Raw genomic sequence first — 25849 nt, 5'->3', positions numbered from 1 at the left:
ATACAAAATTACCCCATCCACCCATTTTCGACAAATTCCAAAACAAAATTTACAATACAACTATATTATTTTGTAGGTAAAAAATCGTTCAATATTAAATTTTTATACCATGTATATATGAAATATACATAGTATATTAAGTTTAGTCCCAAGTTTGTAACGCTTAAAAATAATGATGCTAGGCAAAAATTTTGTCATATGTGTTCACTAAATCACCTAATTAGTCCATTTCCGGTTGTCCATCCGTCCGTCCGTCTGTGGAGTCAAGTTCGTAAATGAGCATCATAGGTCAATTGGGTCTGTAAACCGTTAGAGATAGAACAAAAGTTTAAATGTAAAAAATGTTTCTTATCAAAAATTAAACAACTTTTGTTTGAAACATTTTTTCGTAAACATCACTGTTTACCCGTGGGGGCGCCAATTAGGCGGAAATTTTATAATATGTACTATACTTGATTATCAGTTATGTACGTGTCACATGTTTGTATGTGTAATGTGATAAAAAAATCAACACTGACATATACATGGTATTTCAACAATTAACTCACTCAATTGTTTGTTTTCACTTGTTTTTATCTCGATTTTCTCGATACCAAAAAAATACATTACACATTTTGTTTAGTAACCTGTTAGAACTTTTTTTTCTCCTCTTCTTCAATTTATATTTACAAAAATAAGAACTTTTGTGGTTAAACTCACAGTTTGACGGATTTTTAATATTTTAAAAAGTATTTACTCTCCCCTAAAAGCCTACGCAAAAATTTCTGTTACAAATTTAAGAGAGCTTAGGATGGTTTTTTTTAAGTGACTGATCTATAAATGACCTCTGCGATACTGCTGGCTGATGTTTATCCAAGCAATTCTATTTTCAATGAACCGTGAGCAGAAATCGGCCCAAATTTTGTTTCGGAGGTTGGTATTTCGGTATGTTATTTATTTATTTCGGACATTGTCAGAATACCGAATAGCATTCAATTATACCTCCTTACTGCTATCGTTTTGTTAATAATTAATCTTGAATTTTAAAAGTGTAGATTCACAAACATGGACGCTGTCGACCTGTGTTATTACAAAAGCCTACATACCCCGTAATCAATGAACAAATACTGGTACGGAACACCAAATAAATATTTTTCTAAAAAATCAAATACCTGCACACAGCGATTATATTTAATCCAAACATGCGTGTTTACCATGTAACTACGTACTAAACGAAACGTTCTACACTACAGGATAGCAAGTAAAAACATTCACCATAAAATCACTGATTTATTAAAAGTGATAACTTTAATTTATTTTACATAACGATAACCTAGCATAGCCAAAGTCAACCATATATACAGTCGAACCTGGATAAGGGAGAGTTCAACGAACCGTAGTATTTCTTTCGCTTATTCGATGTGTGCGTAGTCATGGTAGGGACAATAAAAACGATGCTAGCGCTTCCAGTGAACAATTTTGGCGATAAAGGACGCTATTATGACTAATTCGCAGTTCTTTACATGGTAATGTTATAGAAAATGTCAAATTAAAATTATTGAAAAACACTAATTAATTACACTTGACGTGAAAATAAGAAATCAAATTGCACAAATATTTTTTTCAAATGTAAATTATCATAATTATTTATTTAAATTTGTGAGACAATAATAATAAATTTTCAATGTAAGTCATAAAACTCACAATAAAACTCACGCACGGTGCGAATACCTACTAAGTTTAGCCCCAAGTTTGTAACGCTTAAAAATATTGATGCTACGCAAAAAATTTTGGTATAGGTGTTCATAAAATCACCTAATTAGTCTATTTCCGGTTGTCCGTCCGTCCGTCTGTGAACACGATAACTCAAAATCGAAAAAAGGTATCAAGCTGAAATTTTTACAGCGTAATCAGGACGTAAAAAGTGAGTTCGAATTCGTAAATGAGCATCATAGGTCAATTGGGTCTTGAGTCCGTAGAACCCATCTTGTAAGCTATTAGGGATAGAACAAAAGTTTAAACGTAAAAAATATTCCTCATAAAAAAATAAACAACTTTTGTTTGAAACATTTTTTCGTAAACATCACTATTTACCCGCGAGGTCGCAAATTAGGCCTAAATTGTATAGTATGTATTATATGGGAAAATAAGTTGTGTATGTGTGGCATGTATGTATATAGATGTGTAATGTGATAGAGTAATCAACACTATCTATACATGGTATTTCAACAATTATATCAGTCAATTGTTTGTTTTCACTTGTTTTTCGCTTGTAGAGGTAGAAGAGAGGTTATTCTACTTTCTTATAAGAGGTTTAAAAAAACTGATATGATGATATGTAAAAAGTGGATTATGGTAAACCAAATTTACTAATCACTTAACGTCGAGGGCACTTTGATTTTTCGTTTTAAAATTTGGAGTGGATGATGAACCTTTCCTCGTAATCGACACTTGTCCACAAGTAGGACAGTACACACGTGGTGCATTTGTTCATTTAAAATTTAAAAAACCAAATTTAAAAAACAGGTTATTTAATTGTTTTTTTTTATCAATGTTATTCGAAATTTAAAAACACAACACAATTAAAAATAAACAACTGACTGAGATAATTGTAGAACTACCTACCCTATATAAATAATGGATAAGTTTAAAAATTTTCCCTTTTATGGAATCTAAATGAATTAAACAAAAAACATTTTTCACGAAAATTGATCCACTTGTATACAAGCCATAGACTTATATACAATCCATAAAATTATATTAAGACAAATAATGTGTCATTACCATGGAAATTCTTGCAAATGAAACTCATGCACGGTACGAACAGAGGTTCCTCTTTCTCACTTATAGAGCATGTATGGGCAAACGTGGCTTAGAGAGGACACTCATACTTCTGTATCTAAAATACGAGGAAGACAGTGACAACCTAACCAGGGACAACCAAAAATACGAGTAAGACAGAGAGACAACATTTTTTTTCTACCTATATGTGGTCTTGGATAAAGGGACATATGTACAATAAAGTTTATGGCACCCAATAAAGTTATAACAATGGTGGCTTTGACTTAAAATAACTCGCCCATGCCTGTTATAGGGTTTAAGTGACCTGGAAATTATTCTCGCTTATCCAGGTTTTACTGTATACATGTTGTTTTAATAAAAACAATCCCTTATAATAACCGCTTCAAGGCATGTACCGACACAAATTTATACGCAGTATAACTATAATGTTAGGGGATGTTTGTGCTTGTGTTAAAAACATTTAAGTATACAATCATATTACGTGTATGTTCGTAATTTTAATTTTCTAAGTCATTGAATGACTTGACTAGTTTTGTATAAAACTAGAAAGCGAAAACTAAAAAATGAAAGCGATATTCTGTTCGTAATAGCTTGGATATGAATATTCTATGTATAATGATGTTTATAAATGAAGATGTTATGTAATTATATAAAGTATTCGTTATTAATCTAAATAAACGAATTCACTGACTGACACATAGCGTACAGCTTTTCGTATTTAAGGAAGTATGGGTAAAATATAAAAATAAACTTACAACAGTTAGACTTTTATTATATTAAACATGAGCATTTTTAATTTGTCAAGAATTTTTATTTCCAAAACACAAGAAATCACAAGAGTACTTTTTTCTTAAAACTGATCCAAAAAATACAAAAATATTTTTATTTGGAAAAAATTCAAAATTTTGTACTTACGCAACCCCCTCCCCCTGAATATCTTGTTTATATGTCGATTTTTCTCATGAACGACCTTGACCTTTCAAATACCAAAACCTTTCTTGATACTAAATTTTATTCGAAACAAGACTTAAATTGCGACCGCAAGAGAGTTAACCGACACATAAAAGTTTTAACGATGGTCATTTTGATTCCAAAATTCCATCATCACTACAAAAGCAATAGCTCCATGTCCTTCGGCAATTCGCTAATAAGGTTGTAATTTTAGTTACCATCATGAAATATAATTTTTTTCTGTTGATTTGAAATTATCAAAGCCTTCTCAAAGCAAACAGAAGAGGACATTATATAAGATGGTTGTTAGTGCTATAGTAATAGGTGTTTTGCCTTTGAGTTAGCAAATTCAGAATGGCACATTTCAGAGTTTTTGATAAAATTATTCTCTGACGAATTTATTATAAAAGGGAATGTAAAAGTATTATAAATGCGAAAGTAAGCTTGTTTGTTTGTTTGTTACGCTTTCACGCTATAACTAGCGAATGGTTTTTAATGAAACTGTACAGCAATATAGCTCATACTTCAGAATAACACATGAGATAAATTACAGATTTCTGTAAAATTACTCATTTGACATTACCATAAATTACAGATTTCTGTAAAAATAGTCAATATAAAATTTCACGGCCATCTTCTCTGACATACTTAATGAATAATTACGACTATTATACATTTAAAAAAATAGAAAACCATACATATATTTTACCTGTGTAAAACAATCCTTACCATTTTTCGAGTAGATAGAATAGAAAGGGGAGAAGCGAAAGCAATCTTTGCCAATCCTTACTTTTAAACTCAGCAAAGCGGGTGGGTATCACTCTAACAAATAAATAATTTTCATTTTCCTACGTCCGCCTCTAATAAAATCTCGTTATTAACCGCTTAGAATTCCATCATTAATGTCATGTGCCAACAGGATTCCACTTTGATATAATACTTTAATATTTAAACTAATTGGCTGGGTACACGCGGTACAAACACACTATGTGGACATAACATGAATTAATTAGTATAATATGAAATACACATTAAATTTAATGACGGGTGAAATGTCAAAATATTTGTTTAAAAAAACTTGTAAAATACAAATGTTTCCTTCTCTAGAATGACATTTTTTCACTGACGACCTCGCCTACGAAATTAATAAATTATGATTTTCATATTTTTATACGTATATATAAAATATATATCAAAGCAAATAAAATTTAGTCCCAAATTTGTAACGCTTAAAAATATTGATACTATGAACACAATTTTGGTATAGGTGTTCATAAAATCACCTAGTTGATCCATTTCCGGTTGTCTGTTTGTCTGTCCGTCTGTCATCACGATTACTCAAAAATGAAAAGAGATATCAAGCTGAAATTTGTATAGCGTGCTTAGGACGTAAAAAGTGAGGTCGAGTTTGTAAATGAGCAACATAGGTCAATTGGGTCTTGGGTCCGTAGGTCTCAACTTGTAAACCGTGAGCGATAAAAAAAAGTTTAAATGTAAAAAATGTTCCTTATCAAAAAATAAACAACTTTTGTGTAAAACATTTTTTCGTTAACATCACTGTTTACCCGTGAGATAGCAAATAATGCGCAAATTGTATAGTATATATTATATAGGAATATCATTTATATATGTGTGACAGTATGTATGTGTAATGTGACAGAGTAATCAGCACTGTCTACACATGGTATTTCAACAATTAACTCAGTTAATTGTTTGTTTTCAATTGTTTTTTTTATTAAAATAGATATATAGATTTACTATGTCCTTACCTCTTTCGAAGATCTTACAATAAATTTTGTAAGTTTATGAGTATTAGGTCATAATTATTCATGAATTGGTAGTGATTATTCTCGTAATGCAGTAGAATCTCGATAAATTAAAACCCAAGGGTTATGAGTTATCGAGTTTTTAACTTACTAAGGGTAAGTTTTTAATGGTTCATATTTGTACTTAGTGAAATTTACTTATGTTCTTTGTTCATTGTCGAAAATATTCGAATAGTTTAAGTTACAGAGGCTTTGTATTTTAAGTAAAGGAGTTTTAAGCTTCTGAGAAAAAATTATTGTGGTTTGAGTGTTCGAAGATTCTACTGTATTTTCGTTTTGGAAAACATCATCATAATTTAATAATTTTTAACAGCAAATTATTTACATTAAATAAGGTAAAAAAGTTTGATGGTTCATTTTAATGCCAAACATCTGGTTTATTGACAACCACATGTGAGTCAGTTGTGTCGGTAATGTACAAGAGTTTAAAAGGAAATCTGATGCCTGATAAAAATATTACTTAAATTTTTTTTAAATAATTAAGTATAGTTCATAAAGCGTTTAAGAAGATTTTATTGTGGCAAACGCTACGCGCGTTTTTTTATCAACAAACCTGTATTGGATATTGATATGAATTAAAAAACGTGCCTAATATTTGAAAAAAGTCCTTGTGTTCAATAATCAACTTCGAAAATTTGTAGGAATTTGAGAAAAGTTGTACACAGACCCTTGTGTTTAATAATCAACTTCGGAAATTTGTGAGAAACCAATTAAAATCAAGTATACGGAATATACTAAGGTATATTAAATAAAATATATTAACGTATAATAAATTAAGTCCCAAGTTTGTAACGCTTAGAAATATTAATAATACTAATAAGAAAATATTTTCATCAAGAAAACAGAAAAGGTGTCTTAATTAATAGTAAATAACATGATTTTTCTTATTACGCTAGTAAAATCTTACAATAAAAACAGCTAAAATCACAAAACGTGATGTAAAGCTACATTTTTCATATGCTATTTGGACCCCTTAGGGAAGTGTGAAACCACATTTTGCAAGCAAAAAAAAGTTGTGCTTCCTGCATAATACGCAAAAAAACTGGAAAATTTTCGGACTTTTTTCAGTTTTTGCAGTTCAATTCAAAAACTTTGAGCTTTTTGACTTTAGTTGCCACTATCATTTTGAAAGTATACTAAATTTGAAACAATTTAAGTTGATCGACAGTTTCGTATGTCTGATAGTTTTTGAGATATGATGCTTGGAAAATTTCAGAAATGCTAAAATTTCGAGTCTTGCCTATGCTTAACCGTTAGGGACAGAAAAAAGTTTAAAGGTAATAATGTTTCTTATATCAAAATAAACAACTTTTGTTTAAACAACATTTTTTCGTAATCATCATTGTTTTCTCGTGCAGGGGCAAATTAGGGCAAAACTTTGGTGTCCATTTTCTCAAAAATATAAAAAAAAAACTCAAAATTTTAGCATTTAATTTTCCAAGCATGATATCTCAAAAACTGTCAGGCATACGGGACTGTAGATCGGCTTAAATTGTTTCAAATTTAGTATTCTTTCAAAATGATAGTGGCAACTAATGTCAAAAAGCTCGCAGTTTTTGAATTGAACTGCAAAAACTGAAAAAAGTTTTAGAAAATTTTTCGGTTTTTCACTTATTACGCAGGAAGCACGACTTTTTTGCTTGCAAAATGTGGTTTCGCACTCTCCTAAGGGGTCTTAATAACATACTAAAAAAGTAGCTTTACATCGCACGTTGCGATTTTATGTAGGATTTGACTGGCGTATATATTAATTGTTCAGAAAAAAGTATGTAGAGATTCTAACAATACAATATACATATTCGCTCCGTGTGTGAGTTTCGTTTCCATGGTAACGATACACTACTTTAATATTAATAGAATTGTATGGATGCATATATAATTGTATGGATTGCATTTAAGACTTACATTGAAAATTTAATATTATTGTCTCACAAACTTAAATAAATAATTATGATAATTTACATTTGAAAAATAATATTTGTGCAATTTGATTTCTTATTTTCACAATTTTTAATGCATTAAGTTTAATTAATTCGTGTTTTTCAATAATTTTAATTTGACATTATTTTAATTGACAACTGCAAATTAGTCATAACCGCCTCCTTTAACGCCAAAATTGTTCACTGGAAGCGCTGACATCGATTTTATTGTCCCTACCATGACTACGCACACAACGAATACTGACAAAATCTAAATCAAATAAACACTTTTTTTATGCTCTAAACAAGAAACAAATATCGATATTTAAAGCCGATATTGAGATAATTTTAATTAACTTAAAAATTTTGTTGTTGAAAATAGATTGAATTACACTATATCTTCTTACCTATTCATATAGAGTGCTCCCTTAAAGTTAGTTACTAATTCGTATCATCAATATTATTAACCCTTACAAACTTGGGACTAAACCTAGTATACCTTGATATATATTACAAATCAAGAAAATAAGAATTCATATTTACCTTTATTAATGTTAAGTGTTATAAAGAACAATGAAAATGACGAAAAACCCGAAAGCAAATGAATATAATCGATAATTTCTCAAATCATACTCTGTTTAAGTACTTATAGGTACACCCGATATATTTTTTGTACAATATCTATAAGTCTATTATTTTCAAATGAATTATTTTTAATTTAAAAACAAAACGTATTAGAGAAACCTTATATTATAATGACGATAAATAAAATACTAAATTAACGCCATTATATTACATTAAATACAAGAACGCACGAATTTTTATGAATTATAATGTAGATAAATGCTAAAAGATTGTGTGAAAAGAGAATGTTTTTACACAATTATTGCGACTTTAGAACGAAATTTAGCGAAAATACAGACTCGTTATATTGAAAATGTGATGGTTTGTATGTTTGTTACGGAATTACGCAAAAAAAAATTAAAAAACCGAATGAATTTGGATGAAATTTAGCATACACATAATTTAAAACTGAATACACATTGTATACTTTTTATTCCAAAAAGTGAAGGTTCCTGTGGGATCATAAAAAAAAAGAATTACAGGAAGTATCCACTTGTATTTGGTATATGATTGGCCTTATAGAACACTAGAGTGATACCCACTCGCTTCGCTGGGTTTAAAAGTAAAGATTGATAAAGATTGCTCTCGCTTATCCCCTTTCTATAACACTCGAAAAAATGGTAAGGATTGTTTTACACAAGTAAAATAATATATGTATGGTTTTTTATTTTTTGAAATGTATAATAGTCGTAATTATTCATTGAGTATGTCAGAAAAGATAGCCGTGAAATATTTTATATTGACTATTTTTTTACAGAAATTTGTAATTTATGGTAATGTCAAATTAAATTAATTTTTAAATTTTTTTATTTTATTTCATTAATATATCTCATCTGTTATTCTGAAGTATGAGCTATATTGCTGTACAGTTTCATTAAAAACCATTCGCTAGTTTTAGTGTGAAAGCGTAACAAACAAACAAACATGCTTACTTTCGCATTTATAATATATATGAAGATGAAGATGAAGAAATTTGGAGACTCAAATTGAATAATCCTTTTACCAGATTCTGATATTTAATTTTTTTTTAATTTGGCGTTTTTGCAATACATAAACAACCAAAAAATACTTTCATTTATTCAAAGTTTTTATTGTAAAGAAGTGAAAACAAACAATTGACTGAGTTAATTGTTGAAATACTATGTATAGACAGTGTTGATTACTCTATCACATTACACATGCATACATGTCACACACATATAACTGATATATACCTATTCGCTCCGAGCGTGAATTTCGTTTCCATGACAACGATACACTACTTTAATTATAGAATTAATGGATGCATATATAATTGTGTGGATTGCATTGAAAACTTACATTTAAAATTTAATATTCTTGTTTCACAAATTTAAATAAATAATTACGATAATTAACATTTGAAAAATAATATTTGTACAATTTGATTTCTTATTTTCACAATTTTTAATGCATTAAGTTTAATTAATTAGTGTTTTTCAATCATTTTAATTTGACAGTTTCTATATCATTAACATGTAAAGAATTGCAAATTAGTCATAACAGCCCACTTTATCTCCAAAATTTTTCACTTAAAGCGCTGGCATCGATTTTATTATCCCTACCATGACTACGCACACAACGAATAATACATACCATACAATTTGCGCTCTCGCGGGTAAACAGTGGTGTTTACGAAAAAAATTTTCAAACAAGAGTTGTTTATTTTTTTTATAAGGAACATTTTTTACATTTAAACTTTTGTTCTATCTCTAACGGTTTACAATTGACCTATGTTGCTCATTTACGAACTTGACCTCAATTTTTACGTCCTAAACACGCTATAAAAATTTCAGCTTGATGTCTATTTTCATTTTTGAGCAATCGTGATGACAGACGGGCAGACGACAGACAGACAGACAGACAACCGGAAATGTACTAATTAGGTCATTTTATGAACACCTATACCAAAATTTTGTTCATAGCATCAATATTTTTACATGTTACAAACTTGGGACTAAACTTAGTATACCTTGGTATATTTCATATACATGGTATAAAAATAGTGGAATGATTAATAATGCATTTATTGTTCAATAAGTTTAAATTACTTTTCTGTTATTATATTAATATAGAGTGCTTAAGTGACTGCCGCTAAATAAATAAGTCGATTGTGTTTGATTAGAAATTTTTTTGGTTTTTTTTAATTAACATATACTGTTTGAAATGTATTATATATTGTTATGATTTTAATGTGTCTTTTATAAAGAGTATTTAATTCTTTAATTTGATGTCGTGAATACATTTGTGTGAACAATCCTAGACAGCTCGAACGTAAACAAATAATCAATTAAGCGGGGAATGGGTACCGTCTAGTCTAAGAGAAATTACCGAGAGTGAGAGAATGCATCCACCCTACCCCTACCAGCGCATGAGCATATACCTTGTCTAATTCTACCACGATTTTCTCTAAATATTAAGGTATAAATATTTCGAAATTATTTATTATATATCGAAAAATTTTACTCATAATTTTCGTCTAATTTTCTCAAGTTTTAACAGAAGCAATCATAAAAATTTGAAAAGTCATACACTCGTTCTTTTGAGAACATCCTTAATAACCTTTTTCGTATAGCATAGGATTTATCATAAATTTTACTGCAGGAAACTTAATATTTCTTGTACATTTTTGTACTATAACAATTTCTAAGAAGTATATCAATCACGTAAAAATAAATTTCAAGAAATTAATCTTGAATTTATAATAAAAAAAAATATCTCTTTCATAAAATATATGAAAGTGTTTTAATTTTATTTTGTCTTTCACAGAATTTAAGAGTATTATAAACATGAACTTTAAAATGTGAACATTTTATTATTTTATACAAAATAATAAATATAAATAATACACATTTGTTAATTAAACTCTCATTAGAGTATCATTAAAAACTATTTTAACAAAAAAAAAAAAATGTTTATTATATTTATGACGGCTGCGTTATTGCGGCGTGTGTTATGATAATAATATTTTTTAATTTTAGCTTAAATATTAAATAAATACTGTGAATAATGTATGTATTTATATATAAAAAAAAGTTCTTTTGTCATTGCATTGCATTGCACTCTCATAGTTTCTTTTTTATTACTACTTTCGCACGTGTTTTTTATAAATATAATCATGGCAAATTGTCACTTCAAATACTTATTTCAAATAAATAGTGAGGATTCTTTACTCCAAAAGTATTTTGAATATCAACGAGAAAAAAGTTTTTTTTACAAACGGTAGACAAGTAACATAGTTAATTGTTTAAAAAATAGCTTTCATACTATAATTCGTATATATATAGGGTGAAATGTTGTACCATGAATCACACTTTAATATTTTGAAAGAGCTACCTAAGAAGTAAGAGACAGTATAACTAGATGAAAAGCCAGGGTTCGAAAATATCCAATATATGTTATAAATATCTAGATATCGAATATTTATGATATATCTTCTATTTATATATAAATGTTGGTTCGTGTAAGCTTCAAAAACTCAAAAAGTTCTGTATCGATTCAGCTCAAATTTTTACACGGTATATAACTCGCTTAGAGGATGGTTTTTATCTATTTTTTACCCTCGGCGCAAGTGGGTTATGGAAGGGGAAGTGGGTATGAACAATCAAATTTTCTCAAATATACCCAAGTAAGGTATCGAAAAAAAGAGCATGCCGTGTACATTACCTACATAACTATAACCCCCCGACGAAAGGGGATATGAGAGTGTAATGGAAGCGGGGATGAGCAATCTGAACTCCTTAATCGCGAGGTTGTCAAATTTTATAAAATTTACAAGCTGTTAAACTTCCCATCTATTTTCATGCAATCATAATGTGCCACAGCGAAGCGTGAAAGGGTACAGCGTACAGCTAGTATCCGATATATATCAAAATTTTGATATTTACATTTATAGATTATATTTATAGAATAAACAGTTATATTCTAAAAATACAAAAGTTATTAAATGCTTCTTAAATTCTCAATACTGAAGTTAAATAGTTTCTGCACTTTGTCAATTACTTTGTAAAAAATAATAGAATAAACACACAAAAAACTTACTAAAATTTACTAAGCTGAAATTTATAGCGAGCTTAGAACGTAAAAAGTGAGGTCAAGTTCATAAATGAGCTACATAGGTCAATGGGGTCTTGGGTCCGTAGCACCCATCTTGTAAACCTTTAGAGATAGAACAAAAGTTTAAATGTAAAAAATGTTCCTTATAAAAAAATAAACAACTTTTGTTTGAAACATTTTTTTGTAAACATCACTGGTTACCCCGAAGGCGCTAAATAGATGCAAATTTTATAGGTAGTATCTTATATATTTAAACGAGCAATTCTTGTATATATATATATATATATATATATATATATATATATATATATATATATATATATATATATATATATATACAAGATCTTGGAAATGGCTCCAACGATTTTCGTGAAAATGAGTATGTAGGGGTTTTTTGGGGCGATAAGTCAATCTAGCTAGGTTTCATTTATCAGAAATGTCGTTTTATCCGTCTTTTCATGAAAAATTCATCAGACATCTATTGGTATATAACGTAGTTAATGAAATACAATGCAAATTATAACATAACAAAAAGGAGGCGTTCCAGGCTCGGTCATCCAGATATTATGTATTAATATGGGAATATCAGTTATGTGTGTGGGGCTATTTAAGAGTGAATTTCTTTCTTTACTTACGTGACGTCAAGAAACAAACGATTGCGTCATCAACAGTGTCTATAAATGGTATTTCAACAATTAACTCAGTCAATTGTTTGTTTTCACTTGTTTTTTTTTTATAAAAGTTAGGAAACTCAAATTGGATATTCCTTTCGTTATAACATTGTTAACACCTCATAACGGAAAAGTAAATATGTTCTTTTGTTTGTTTTGATTTTCAGGGCGAATTTAATAAGTTTCTAATAAATAACAGATAGTTAATAAAAGACATAATAAAACCGTGCAGATGAAATTTACACGACATTTTAATGTGAGTCATTCAAACATAAAACACAAAAGATATATCCGCCGATAAAAAAAACAATCTCTTAACATTTCTACACACAGGACGGTCACAGAACTAGTCTGTATCGATATGTATATATGGCACCGGAATATTAAAGAATCGTTAGTTTATAATAAATCTAGTCAGATTGTAAACCGACTTGTGAATCGAGTCGATTCACACATTGTTGTGAACGACAATGAACATGAGATCTGAGACAGTCTTTACTTTTGCTTCCTAGGTTGACAGAACTTTGATATACTATTGCTCATTACAAGATTTTAAAAAATGATTCGAAAATATGTTTATAAATCTCTATATATTATAAATGCGAAAGCAAGCAATATAGCTGATATATCAGAATAACACATGAACTATAATTTATAAAGATATATTAAAAAATAAATAAATAAATTTAATTTAATTTGACATTTGACATTACCATAAATTACAGACTTCTGTAAAAATATAGTCAATATAAAATATTTCACGGCCATCTTCTCTGATATACTCAATGAATAATTACTATTATACATTTAAAAAAATAGAAAACCATACATATATTTTACCTGTGTAAAACAATCCTTACCATTATTTCTAGTGTTATAGAAAGGGGATAAGCGAGAACAATCTTTATCAATCTTTACTTTTAAACCCAGCGAAGCGAGTGGGTATCACTCTAGTTTTTTATAAACAATGATTTAATTTTTTACTAGAGTCATGCCCACCCGCTTCGCTGGGTTTCAGAGTAAAGATTGATAAAGATTACTCTCGCTTATCCCCTTTCTATTACACTCGAAACAATGACAAGGATTGTTTTACACAGATAAAATATATGTATAGTTTTCTATTTTTTTTTAAATGTGTAATAGTAATTATTCATTGAGTATATCAGAGAAGATGGCCGTGAAATATTTTATATTGACTATTTTTACAGAAATCTATAATTTATGGTAAGGTCAAATTAAATTAATATTTAAATTTTTTTAATTTTTTTATTAATATATCTTTATAAATTATATCTCATGTGTTATTCTGAAGTATGAGCTATATTGCTGTAAAGTTTCATTAAAAACCATTCGCTGGTTTTAGCGTCAAAGAGTAACAAACAAACAAACATGTTTACTTTCGCATTTATAATATATAGAGATAGAGATAATAAACAGCATACTTTAAGTAATTATTTTGTGAATTTTTTTTATTTAAATAAATTTTTCGCATATTATTACGTAAATACTCTCTCAAACTATTCATTTCAATTTGTTACTCTACAGTTTCTTGTCACCTATGACATTACAATCACAAATAATCACTGTTATGATATGATCAAATTAACTTTTTGAATAATTTAATTCTGAGTTCGGAGAAAAAAATTGAATTTAGTAGATCATTATGATACAAATTGAAGAAACTAAAATCTAACATTTTTTGATGGTCGGAAGGGGTCCAAAAAAAATGGTAAAGTGGCCTAATCCGGTCTTTCGCGTCAGACACCGTCGGATTGAGTTAAAAATAAAAAAGTGTTTAATAAGCTTACGCGCCGTAAAAAGGCGAAAAGAATGAGCTGAGAATGAACCCGATTGGTCCATCGATGTCCCCACAAATTGCAAAAAACCATCGATTTTGCTCGAAATTTCAAAACTTCATAGCTCTTGTTGTTTTAAAGATTCAAAGCTGAGATTTAAATGGATTGTAGCTTTTGTACCCATGAAGTATCACACACAATTTCAGCAAGATCGAATGTATACTTTTTGCAAACCGCAGCTGAATGCAAAAAACAGGGCTTTTGTAAAATGGCCCTAAAAAAGTTGTGGTGCGGTAACGCGCTATTTTTTTTACGCGATCATATGCTTCAATAGTTAAAGTAATACCTACTAAAGTGTCAACCTCTCATCTTAAGTAAAAGTTACTAAAATATTAATTTTAAATTACTATTATTTTAAATTATAACATTAAAAATAGGATGGGAGTAATGGGAGCAATTATTAAGACTATAATGTCACATAACTTCTGTCTCTTAATAATTGCTCCCATTACTTCCATCCTATTTTTAATGTTATAATTTAAAATAATAGTAATTTAAAATTAATATTTTAGTAACTTTTACTAAAGATGAGAGGTTGGCACTTTAGTAGGTATTACTTTAACTATTGAAGCATATGCTCGCGTAAAAAAAATAGCGCGTTACCGCACCACAACTTTTTTAGGGCCATTTTACAAAAGTCCTGTTTTTTGCATTCAGCTGCGGTTTGCAAAAAGTATACATTCGATCTTGCTGAAATTGTGTGTGATACTTCATGGGTACAAAAGCTACAATCCATTTAAATCTCAGCTTTGAATCTTTAAAACAACAAGAGCTATGAAGTTTTGAAATTTCGAGCAAAATCGATGGTTTTTTGCAATTTGTGGGGACATCGATGGACCAATCGGGTTCATTCTCAGCTCATTCTTTTCGCCTTTTTACGGCGCGTAAGCTTATTAAACACTTTTTTATTTTTAACTCAATCCGACGGTGTCTGACGCGAAAGACCGGATTAGGCCACTTCACCATTTTTTTTGGACCCCTTCCGACCATCAAAAAATGTTAGATTTTAGTTTCCTCAATTTGTATCATAATGATCTACTAAATTCAATTTTTTTCTCCGAACTCAGAATTATCTAAAAAATGACGCCATTTTTTTTTTATTTGATCACACTATAGTTTATAATCCTACGAACATAAAAAAGTTCGATTGTAAATTTTATTGTTTATTCATCATGAATTGACGGATTACAATCTGACTAGATGTATTATAAACTAACGATTCTTACAATAATGCGGTGACATATACATGTATATAATAAGTATGTATAGTGTGTACGTTTTTATATAAAATACATTTCTTTGAATCAATCTGTTTAATCTTAAAAATATTTTTACGACTTATTTTATTGGCTTTCGTTTGACAATCATTAAAAACCATACAAAACAGAATATAACAGAATATTTATAAACTTTTTATTATTTACTCACTACCCAGTAAAGGATGGCCAAAAAATTTATGAAACATTTTAACTTTTTACCCTCGAACTAAAAACGGGGTTTATGTGTGTGTATGTCTGTGTGTTTGTTTGTCTGTGGCATCGTAGTGCCTAAACAGATGAACCTATTTTAATTTTTTTGTCTTCATTTGAAAGGTAATTTAACGAAGAGTGTTCTTAGTTATGTTTCGTATGCGTGCTTAGAGTTTTGTACCCGAAAAATGGTCAAAACCTGGTTCAATTCATTTCGAAAAGTGGAATGGTAAAATAATTAGGTAATTTAGAACAATAATTCAAAAGAACAAAGTCAACTCAAATATTTCAATTTCAATTAAAATATTTCCAAATATTTGACCCAAAAAATGATAGCTCTCTAAGTATCCTTTTCATCTCATCTGATATCCTTGACCATCACTTTGATAATGATTTAAGAAGAAGTGTTATAAGTTTAAAGTGTTTATCTGTGCGTCTATGTGTTTCTCAGTGGCATCGTAGCCCCTAAACGGTCAAACCGACTCGATTGAGAGCATTTTATAGCAAAGTTTCCAAAAATATATTTTCAAGGAATAAATTGCATTTGTCGGGGGTTTTTAAAATTTTGTAAATTGCACTTGTATGCTATTTGTACGGTTAAGTCTTATATGATCACAATATAAAATCAAAGACAGCATAGCAGACGACATTTTAAGGTTAAAATAGAGCGCTTTTTGCGATACAAGAAAGTTCAAAATCATACAGTAATACAATCACGAATTCAGTTGTAATTAATGTTTTAAATCAATTTTTATACCCTGTATATATGAAATACCTATCAAGGTATACTAATTTTAATCCCAAGTTTGTATCGCTTAAAAATTATTGATGATATGAACAAAATTTTAGTATAGCTGTTCAAAAATCATCTAAATAGCCCATTTCCGGTTGTCCGTTCATTTGTCTGTCAAAACAATTACTCAAAAACGAAAAGAGAAAGCTAAATTTTATAGCGTGTTCAATTCGTAAAAATTGTGTTCGAGTTCGTAAATGAGCAACATAGCTCATTCAGATCAAACCATTAGAGAAAGAACAAAAGTTTAAGTATAAGAAATGTTCTTTATAATAAAAAATAAACAACTTTTGTTTGAAACATTTTGTAGTAAACATTATGGTTTACCTGTGAGGGCGCAAATTAGGGCAGGACTTTGGTGTTCATTTTCTCCAAAACTATAAAAGATACGGAGTTGAAAATTTCTAGGTAACTTCAGCTAGTGGTCTTTTGCAACATTCTCGTAATAATTTATAGTAAAAACAATGCAAGCAATGACATTCATCACTTTCTATACAGGGTATTTCAACAATTAACTAAGTCTCATTCTATTTCTTCTGATTATCAAGATACTCAATTGAACTATGTTACTCATTTACGAACTTAACCGCCCTTTATACGCCCTGGGCGCGCAATAACAATTTCAGCTCGCAAATGTTTGCAAATTTATGTAAATACTTGCTGGTTTGGCTCGAATTAATCTGGGCTTGCGAGTTTTTATGAAAATATAACTCAAGCAGTCTTTATACATCCCTCTTTTACATTATGGGATCGTGTACGAGTCATGAAATTCGAAAAAAAACAAATATATAGACGAGTAGATATAACACTAAAAACGAATTGAGATCGACTTTCTTTCGGGCAAAGCAGATCGAGTTTTGATTTTTTGCATTCAAATCAGGAAATCAATTATGAAATTTGTAACCTATTTAGAATCGATGAAAATATATTTGACATCGCAAGGATGCATTGTCTCGTAAGTGCAAAAATTTATTAATTGGTACATAATTAACGAAATCGGCCAAATTTTATAACATGGGGGTTTTTGGGGTCGGTGGCCACAAATATGATGTTCAAAAGATTCCTCGATGCTCCTGGTAACCAGGATCACCTTTTTGTACACCTCATCCCCAGGATTATCTCTAAAATGTTATAAAGTTCATCCAAAATAATCGTGGATTTTCGAGGTCACTGAAGATAAATATGTCTAAAATATTCCTCGGTGTACCTAGGAAATAGGGTGCCCTTGGTTGCAGAGCTCATCTCCAGAGTTTCTTACAAGATTGGTTACCCAATCCATACAAGGTGGGTACTTGAGGATTTCGAGGTCGCTAAATCATGAAAATGATGTTTAAAAAACTCTTCGGTGAACCTAAGAACCAAGGTATGTTGACTGCAAATCTTATCTCCAAGATTTTTCACAAAATTTGTGAAAGGCATCATATTTCTTGAGAGGAGAATAAATTTGTCTGCTAGAATTGTCTGCTAGCATCCGTTCAGTGAAAATGCATCTTGGCTTCGCTTGTCCGAAAAAAAATCGATCTCAAATATATCGTCTCACCTAGAAGCAAATTCATAGCATGCACATCTGTAATTATTTTTGAGCTATCTACGATCACTTTTTAACTCTTTTTTTTGCAGTACTTTCACGATAAAAAATTTTTATTGTGTTAGAAATATATAAGTTTTTGCCATGAAATAAATGCATAAATTAATTTCGTTTTTTTTTAAACATTTAAATAAAAATAACAATTACCTACCTTCAACTTTTCCCATTGCTAAGATTGTAACAGTTTTAATTGCAGGTACAGCCCATGCCGCTAAATGGAAGTATTGTGAATTTGCTTCAATAGCTTCATGTCCCCATTTTAGGCCAGCCGCCAAAAACCATGTCAAAGTTAATATAACCCACCAAATACTTGAGGCCATACTAAAGAAATATAACAGCATAAAAATAATTGTGCATGCTTCATTTTTAGTACCTTGCGTGATTGTTTTAACCATTTGTATGCGTTCAAGTTTAACGGGAGGCGGGAATGGTTCACGGCATGCTATTGAATCGCCGGCTAAAAATCCAATAACATATGCAATCGATATCATTAAATAACATATCGATAAGAATATTATTGGACGTTCAGGATAACGAAATCGTTCTTTATCAATTAAAAATGTCAATACCGTAAATAAACAACTGATGGTACAAATAATCGCCCAGATTCCAACCCAAATTTTAGCATATTTCCTTTGAGTTTCACTGAAAAACATTGAGTGACACGGAGCACCACAATCGGGCTCAACTTTATTACCAACTTTTAACGAATAATCTAAGCCTTTAGGAACCTTAAATTGAACAGGACACACAAATCCATAATCTCTAGCACCGGGTATATTTGGGAATTGTCCTTCAAACTTAAAATTTTTAACAGATGGTTGGAAACTAACTGAGGTGAATACACCCAAGGACGGAGGTTCTTGCATTGGAGAAATTGTTGTGGAAGATGTAATATTTTCACCAACACACATTTGTGGTGGCTCTGGAAACAGGGAACATTCTAAGTGCGATGGCCATGGAAAACCAAATTTAACCATCAATGATTCACAGCCATTTCTGGCACTTATACAAAGGCTTCGACATGGAGGTATTGGATTTTCGAGAATTGTACAAACTGGTGTATACACTGAACACAAAAATAATTGTAAATCCGGTGAACATTTCACTTTAACAAGCGGGAAAAATTGATGAACTTCTAAACCAGCAGCCTCTTGTTTTGTATGTTTTAAAATATTGGGCATTATGGTTTCATTATATTGGATATCCATACAAAATGGTACTGAAATGGGTTCGCAACGACCATGATGAGGTAACACATCTTCATCGGTGATTCGAATATCTGACGATAAACTACCACTTTGTAATCCAAATACTTGTACCACTATAATTATCACTAAAAACACAATAATTTTCGAACTACACATTTTTCACACTATTAACTATTCACTAGTTACAAAAATAAGTTTTCGTTTTAATAAAATTTGTATATAAAAAATATTTATTTCATTATTTTTATTTAGCTCAAATACAAACTTTTATTCATTTAAAATTATAAACGTAAGAAAAAAATTCAATCATGCTTGCCATAGCAACACTAAACTCAAACAGAACCACACATGTATGAAGAAATTCAGTGGAAGTTCGGTGTCTGCATTATTTGTATCTTCTAGTTATAACCACAGTTCGTTCCCCTCCTAGAGAATGTGTTCTGTATGTTGTTATTCTTTTATTTTGAGGCGGAGTCAATGAGACAAAACACTGCACTTGTTTTTGTTTTTTATTTAGTTTGAATTATGAACAGCAGATAGTGTAACTTACAAAACTTATGGTTATGTACTAATGTAGGAATCGCTTTTACTGACTCTCAACCTAGTGAAATATTTTTTAACTACTATCACAGATTATAGTTTTTAATTTAAAACAGATCTACAACTCACTGTAATATTTTTACTATTTTCGTTCTCTGAAGGTGCCTTTCTCCAGGTGGCTCTACACGTTATACTCGTGTAGGGCCATCTATTTGTTTTGATAACAATTTATCCATTTCAATGGTTGTTGGGGCAACAATATTTTATATATTTTTAAATAAATAAACAATACGTCTTTCAAAATTCGTTTGCATGTCATTAAAATTCGTTAAATCTCTCGTGTGTATTCTCAATTGATTGTCTTCATTAACATTTTGTGGATTATTTGAATAGTGGAATTAATTAAGTATTTGGTCGTTTTCATTGTGCCTCTGTTGATTAACTAATTAATGTAATTTAGTCGTTTTAAGTGTGTTTATATTATTTTCCGATTTTTGTTATGGCATGTACTGAGTTTGTTTTAGCGCTTAGGTCTTGCTAATCGTGGTGATTACATTTAGGTAGTGTTTATTTACACTAATTACGAAATAAAATGGTTTAACATTGCATTTAATTTACATCAAACTAATAATTAATTGTTATTAATAATGTTCATATTAAAATAAATGCTTTTTTTGTTTCAAATATTGCAATAAATTATTTTTTTTTTTTTAATATTTGTTATTTTATTTAAAAAACTTATCTTTATTTTATTTATTAGAAGACAAATAAATACAAAAATATTAAAAAAAAAAAAGATAAACTGAATAGAAGTAATTCACATTATACCTAATTCCCGCCATTTTTTTTATAAATAGTTCACTGTAAGTACCTTATTCCAGGGGGCTTTTTGGATAGCATTTCATGTACAGTAGAGTTGCCTATCTATTTATGTAATAAATTATAATTTGTGGTTCCCAGCCACTCATACTGAGGCCCTGTTTTACACCATAAATTTTATTTTACGCCATATAGATCCCCTATCTATATGTTATATATATATATCTATGGTAATACCAAAAAATACAGAATACCTAATAGAAGATCATTTGTATCTATTCGCTCCGTGCGTGAGTTTCGTTTCCATGGTAACGATACACTACTTTAATTATAGAATTGTATGGATGCATATATAATTGTATGGATTGCATTTAAGACTTACATTTAAAATTTAATATCATTGTCTCACAAATTTAAATAAATAATTATGATAATTTACATTTGAAAAATAATATTTGTGCAATTTGATTTCTTATTTTCACAATTTTCAATGCATTAAGTTTAATTAATTCGTGTTTTTCAATAATTTTAATTTGACATTTCTATAACATTAACATGTAAAGAACTGCAAATTAGTCATAACAGCCTCCTTTAACGCCAAAATTGTGCACTGGAAGTGCTAACATCGATTTTATTGTCCCTACCATGACTACGCACACAACGAATATACGTATCCGTACTCATCATTTTGGTAGTTACGAACTTCTCCTCTAGAGAGCTTAAGCGTTACATATGTATAACGACTGCATTAGATTTTTATATTCATCGATAGATGACTCTACGCACATAATATTTATTTTTTATTATTTATTATTATTATTGTGAAATAACGTCCCTAAAAATTCAAGCAATAAACTTGATTAAATTTTTTCTTTCAATAAATTTAATACTATCACCTATGTAAAAAAAACTACACTTAATTAGTGCATGATTGAATTTTATATAAATATCTATAACTAGCTGACCCGGCGAACTTTGTTCCGCCTTAATGGCAATAAATAAGCAATTTTTTTTTTTTAATTGGAAAAAATACAAAAAATAAAAAAATACATTAATCATTCATAATCATTTCTGTATTTTAGTACATAGGTTGCTCTTCATTTAAGTACCTTGTGATACACGACATTTTTTGTTTTATTATCAGGCGCAAAAACAAACGCAGATGGTCTTCCGACCCGTGAACATGCCACGTATAATTGACCATGGGAAAAACATGAATGTTCTAGATTTAAACCACAAACTTTTAAGGATTGGCCATTGTTTAAGGATAAGTATTGGCCAATAAGTTCATCATAGATGGCACCACCGCCGAAATAAATGTTAGTTCAATAAGTTTACCATAGATGGCGCCACCATCGAAATAAATGTTAGTTCAATATGTTTACTATAGATGGCACCACCACCGAAACCCAACCCAGTTATCAAGTCTCACGGGAATGCTGTCTAACGGGATAAAAAGTATCCTTCTCCTGGCTCTAAACTACCTCCCTGCCAATTTTCAGCTAAATCGGTTCAGCCGTTCTTTAGTTATAAGTAGTTTAACTAACACGACTTTGTTTTATATATATAGATTTATAAATGTTTCACACAAAAATAAAAACTTAAAATCGGTTGTATCTGACAAATTTTCTTTTTCATTATTTTCTTTTTTGCCACCCAAATTGAGTTGGGTGGCTTAAAATTTGTATGTGAATTGAGTTAATGTTAAAAAAGTGCCTTTTGGTATTATCAACTTACCACCTTTTTTTCCAGCCCCTTTATGCATTTGACCAGTACTAGAAAGTTTTAGAGTGATGCGAAATTTCTTTGCGCTTTATCGATCGTATTGTTATTATTATTTTCTTCAATTATAAAAATTATCCTGAAAATAATTATGAAAAAATAAGGAAGGGTTAAAGGTTAAAGTAATAGTCATTTTTAAATTTTTTATATAATCAGTATATTATTCAATCAAAAATTGTTCAAATATTAAATCTTAAAATTATTAATCGTAAAAATTACTTATACAATAATTTATATTTTAAAATATTATTCACAATTCTTTTATTGGTACAATTATGCAAGATGGAGGCGACAATCACCATAAATTAAATATGAACATGATAATTTTATTGTTTTACACTTGAATAAATCCTTAAAGTATGGGTTCTTGTAGGTGTACGAACTTACAAGAAGTTTATTTTTATTTCTGGGAATCATTTCAGTGTCAAACAAAAAATTATGTATATACATTTTATTTTTTCAGCTTTCTGAAATGTAATTATTTTTTAAATATATTCTATATCACAGCCTTTCACTTTAAAAAATTTCTTTCTACATTTATCTTTTTTGTTAAATCTCTTTCCATTGGGTAACGTTCACCTTAGTCATTTTTAAATATTACAAATATTTAAATATTGGGTTCTAACCAACGAAAATACGATTGAGTGATTCAGTACCTATATATACTGTAAAATATTTCATAACTTGAAATATTAATCGTATTGTCTGTGGTTTTAACCATGTTATGTAAAATAATGATGAATTAACTGCCTCCGATTGAGGTTCTAATAAAAAATAGTGTCTCAATATTTTCATAGAATCCAGGCATTGCCATATTCATAAATTTTTATGGATAAAAAAAAATGTATTTCATTATATTATCTATGGTTTTAACAAAAAAATATTTCGTTCGAGTTCTACTTATAGTAAATTAAACTTCTATTAAACTTAATAGCGACTATAACATGAAACATACTTTGCCTTTTTTTGAGTTTATAACAATATTTTTTAATAAATTTTATTAAAATTTTCTTTTAGAATATCAAACATGAAAACAATAAATTATATTTATGAATCAACAAAAAAAGACAAATTTTAGTAATTATTAATTTGATACAAATTAATAAAAACACTTAAATTTTAATAGTAAATTTTATAATTTGATACAAATTATTAAAAAAAGAAAAGAAACATTTTTATCGCTAAAAATATTCAATATTTTATATTTTACTGAGCATTTATTCAATTAATAATAAAATTTTTTGAATTTTTTTTTTGTAAATTGGACCTTTTGACAATTTAAAAAACCCAAAACAAGGAAAACAGTTTATAGCAACGTTGAAAAGTGAACCAAAATATTCAGTCATTTAGTCGATGGTAAATTTTGTTGTAGGTAAAGTCAACAGAGGTTTATTTTCATTTAAGGAATATTTTAATAAAACTGATAAACCAGATAGAAAGGAATCTCGAGAGAAGATGATTTTAGCCTTAAATATCAAATCAAGTCTATTACAATTATTACGTTTTCGACATCAACAGCTGATATTAAGAAATGTACACACTTGGACTACAATCAAATCTATAACCTTTTACATAACGAGAAAATCATTACAGTCGAGGAAATATGTCATTTAACCCAGGAACGCTTATATATCGAAAACGGCAAAGTTAAGTAAAAAATGTCAAGAGTCAAAAAGTATTTAGAATGATCCAAAATATAATATCATATGATCAATTTTAGTCAATAACGAATTTTTGCCAAAAATTCCTATTTTTTTCCGATCCACTTATATGTTGAAAACGACGAGATTTGGTGAAAATGGTTTAAACTACAGGATCGGAGTTTTTTCCTGGATCTGACTGTTTTTTTCGGTTTTATTTCCTCGATTATTAGTTAAATTTTTTCTTAGATGTGTATATTTCTCCATATAATCTTAGTAATATGTAATTCAGGGTATCTTTCTTGATTTTGTCGTACGCGATGCGTTAAGTCATAATAAACGCTGTTGCTATAAAACAGTTTCCATTATAGGTATTAATTTGGCATCATTAAAAAACAAACATCGTAAATGTTTTCTATCCCGAATTAATTTTAACTGATGGAGCCTCAGTATTATTAAAATGTTGTTCCGTTGAATTATCTGATGTCAATGATAGTCATAGTGATGCTGTAGCAGTTAAATTATGTCTTCGTTTTAATACGCGTGATTTATATAAATCACTTTTTTGGCATACAACAACGGTACCACCTTGTGGTAAACTTTGTGGTGTTTTACCAATTAATGTACCAATCATTTTCGATACACTAAATTTACGTGTTTTTTGTGTGGTCTGTTGAATGACACGACATTCCAATATTAATGTTTCAAATGCTTGATATAAATTTGTTGTGTTATCCGCTACAGATACTTCATAAAATTGACAATTATGTTGTACAGCAATGGTTCGTCCTTCGATTTCATCAACCTGTAACAATAGAAATTATCTTTGAGTATTTTCTTCAACGGGATATTAAAAATAAAATTAATCGTTATTGATTCCATAATATGAAAATTTTTTTAAACAAGTGGTTGGTATGCTTATAAGAATAAAGAAGACGCAAGCAGTGGGTACTCGGGATTATACAGTGTGTCTTTTTTAAGTTGACATACGCTTGAAATTCGAAAAATAACTTTTATCGATAATAATGCTTCAAGCAAAAAATGTTGGGTGTGTAGGCGCAAATCTTATTTCAGACATTAAACTGGACCTAGGTTTTCAAGCTCAATGAAAAGCTCATTCTACTCCATAACTGGTAATCGATGGATGAACACTTTAAATTAGAAAGTTGTTATTGATTAAAAAAAGTAACATTTTTTGTTCGAAACATTTTTCTGCAAACCGTATAGTTTTGAAAAGTTTAACCAAAAATTGACTTTTCGTATTAAAATTGTTATTTCGTAAAACTGTTTCTGCGAAATCTAAGC

The 25849-nt window shown here is 29.3% G+C and overlaps 2 protein-coding genes across 2 annotated transcripts in view; both read right to left on the bottom strand.

The window, feature by feature from the left end:
• LOC123304930 (frizzled-7-B) overlaps positions 1 to 19916 on the bottom strand; it is a 169872-nt gene extending 149956 nt beyond the window's left edge. The window contains exon 1 of the mRNA XM_044886483.1: positions 18704 to 19916. Within this exon, the coding sequence (XP_044742418.1) occupies positions 18704 to 19763 (1060 nt within the window). The 5' untranslated portion in view covers positions 19764 to 19916. The remainder of the gene's footprint in view (positions 1 to 18703) is intronic.
• A 4715-nt stretch (positions 19917 to 24631) lies between these two features.
• Positions 24632 to 25849, bottom strand: part of LOC123305427 (ras-related and estrogen-regulated growth inhibitor-like protein) — a 42338-nt gene continuing 41120 nt past the window's right edge. Inside the window, exon 5 of the mRNA XM_044887140.1 lies at positions 24632 to 25349. Within this exon, the coding sequence (XP_044743075.1) occupies positions 25041 to 25349 (309 nt within the window). The 3' untranslated portion in view covers positions 24632 to 25040. The remainder of the gene's footprint in view (positions 25350 to 25849) is intronic.

This window comes from Chrysoperla carnea, chromosome 1, assembly GCF_905475395.1.
Source record: "Chrysoperla carnea chromosome 1, inChrCarn1.1, whole genome shotgun sequence".
In the NCBI taxonomy this organism is placed as follows: Eukaryota; Metazoa; Arthropoda; class Insecta; order Neuroptera; family Chrysopidae; genus Chrysoperla; species Chrysoperla carnea.
This window is presented reverse-complemented; position numbering and strand designations above follow the sequence as displayed.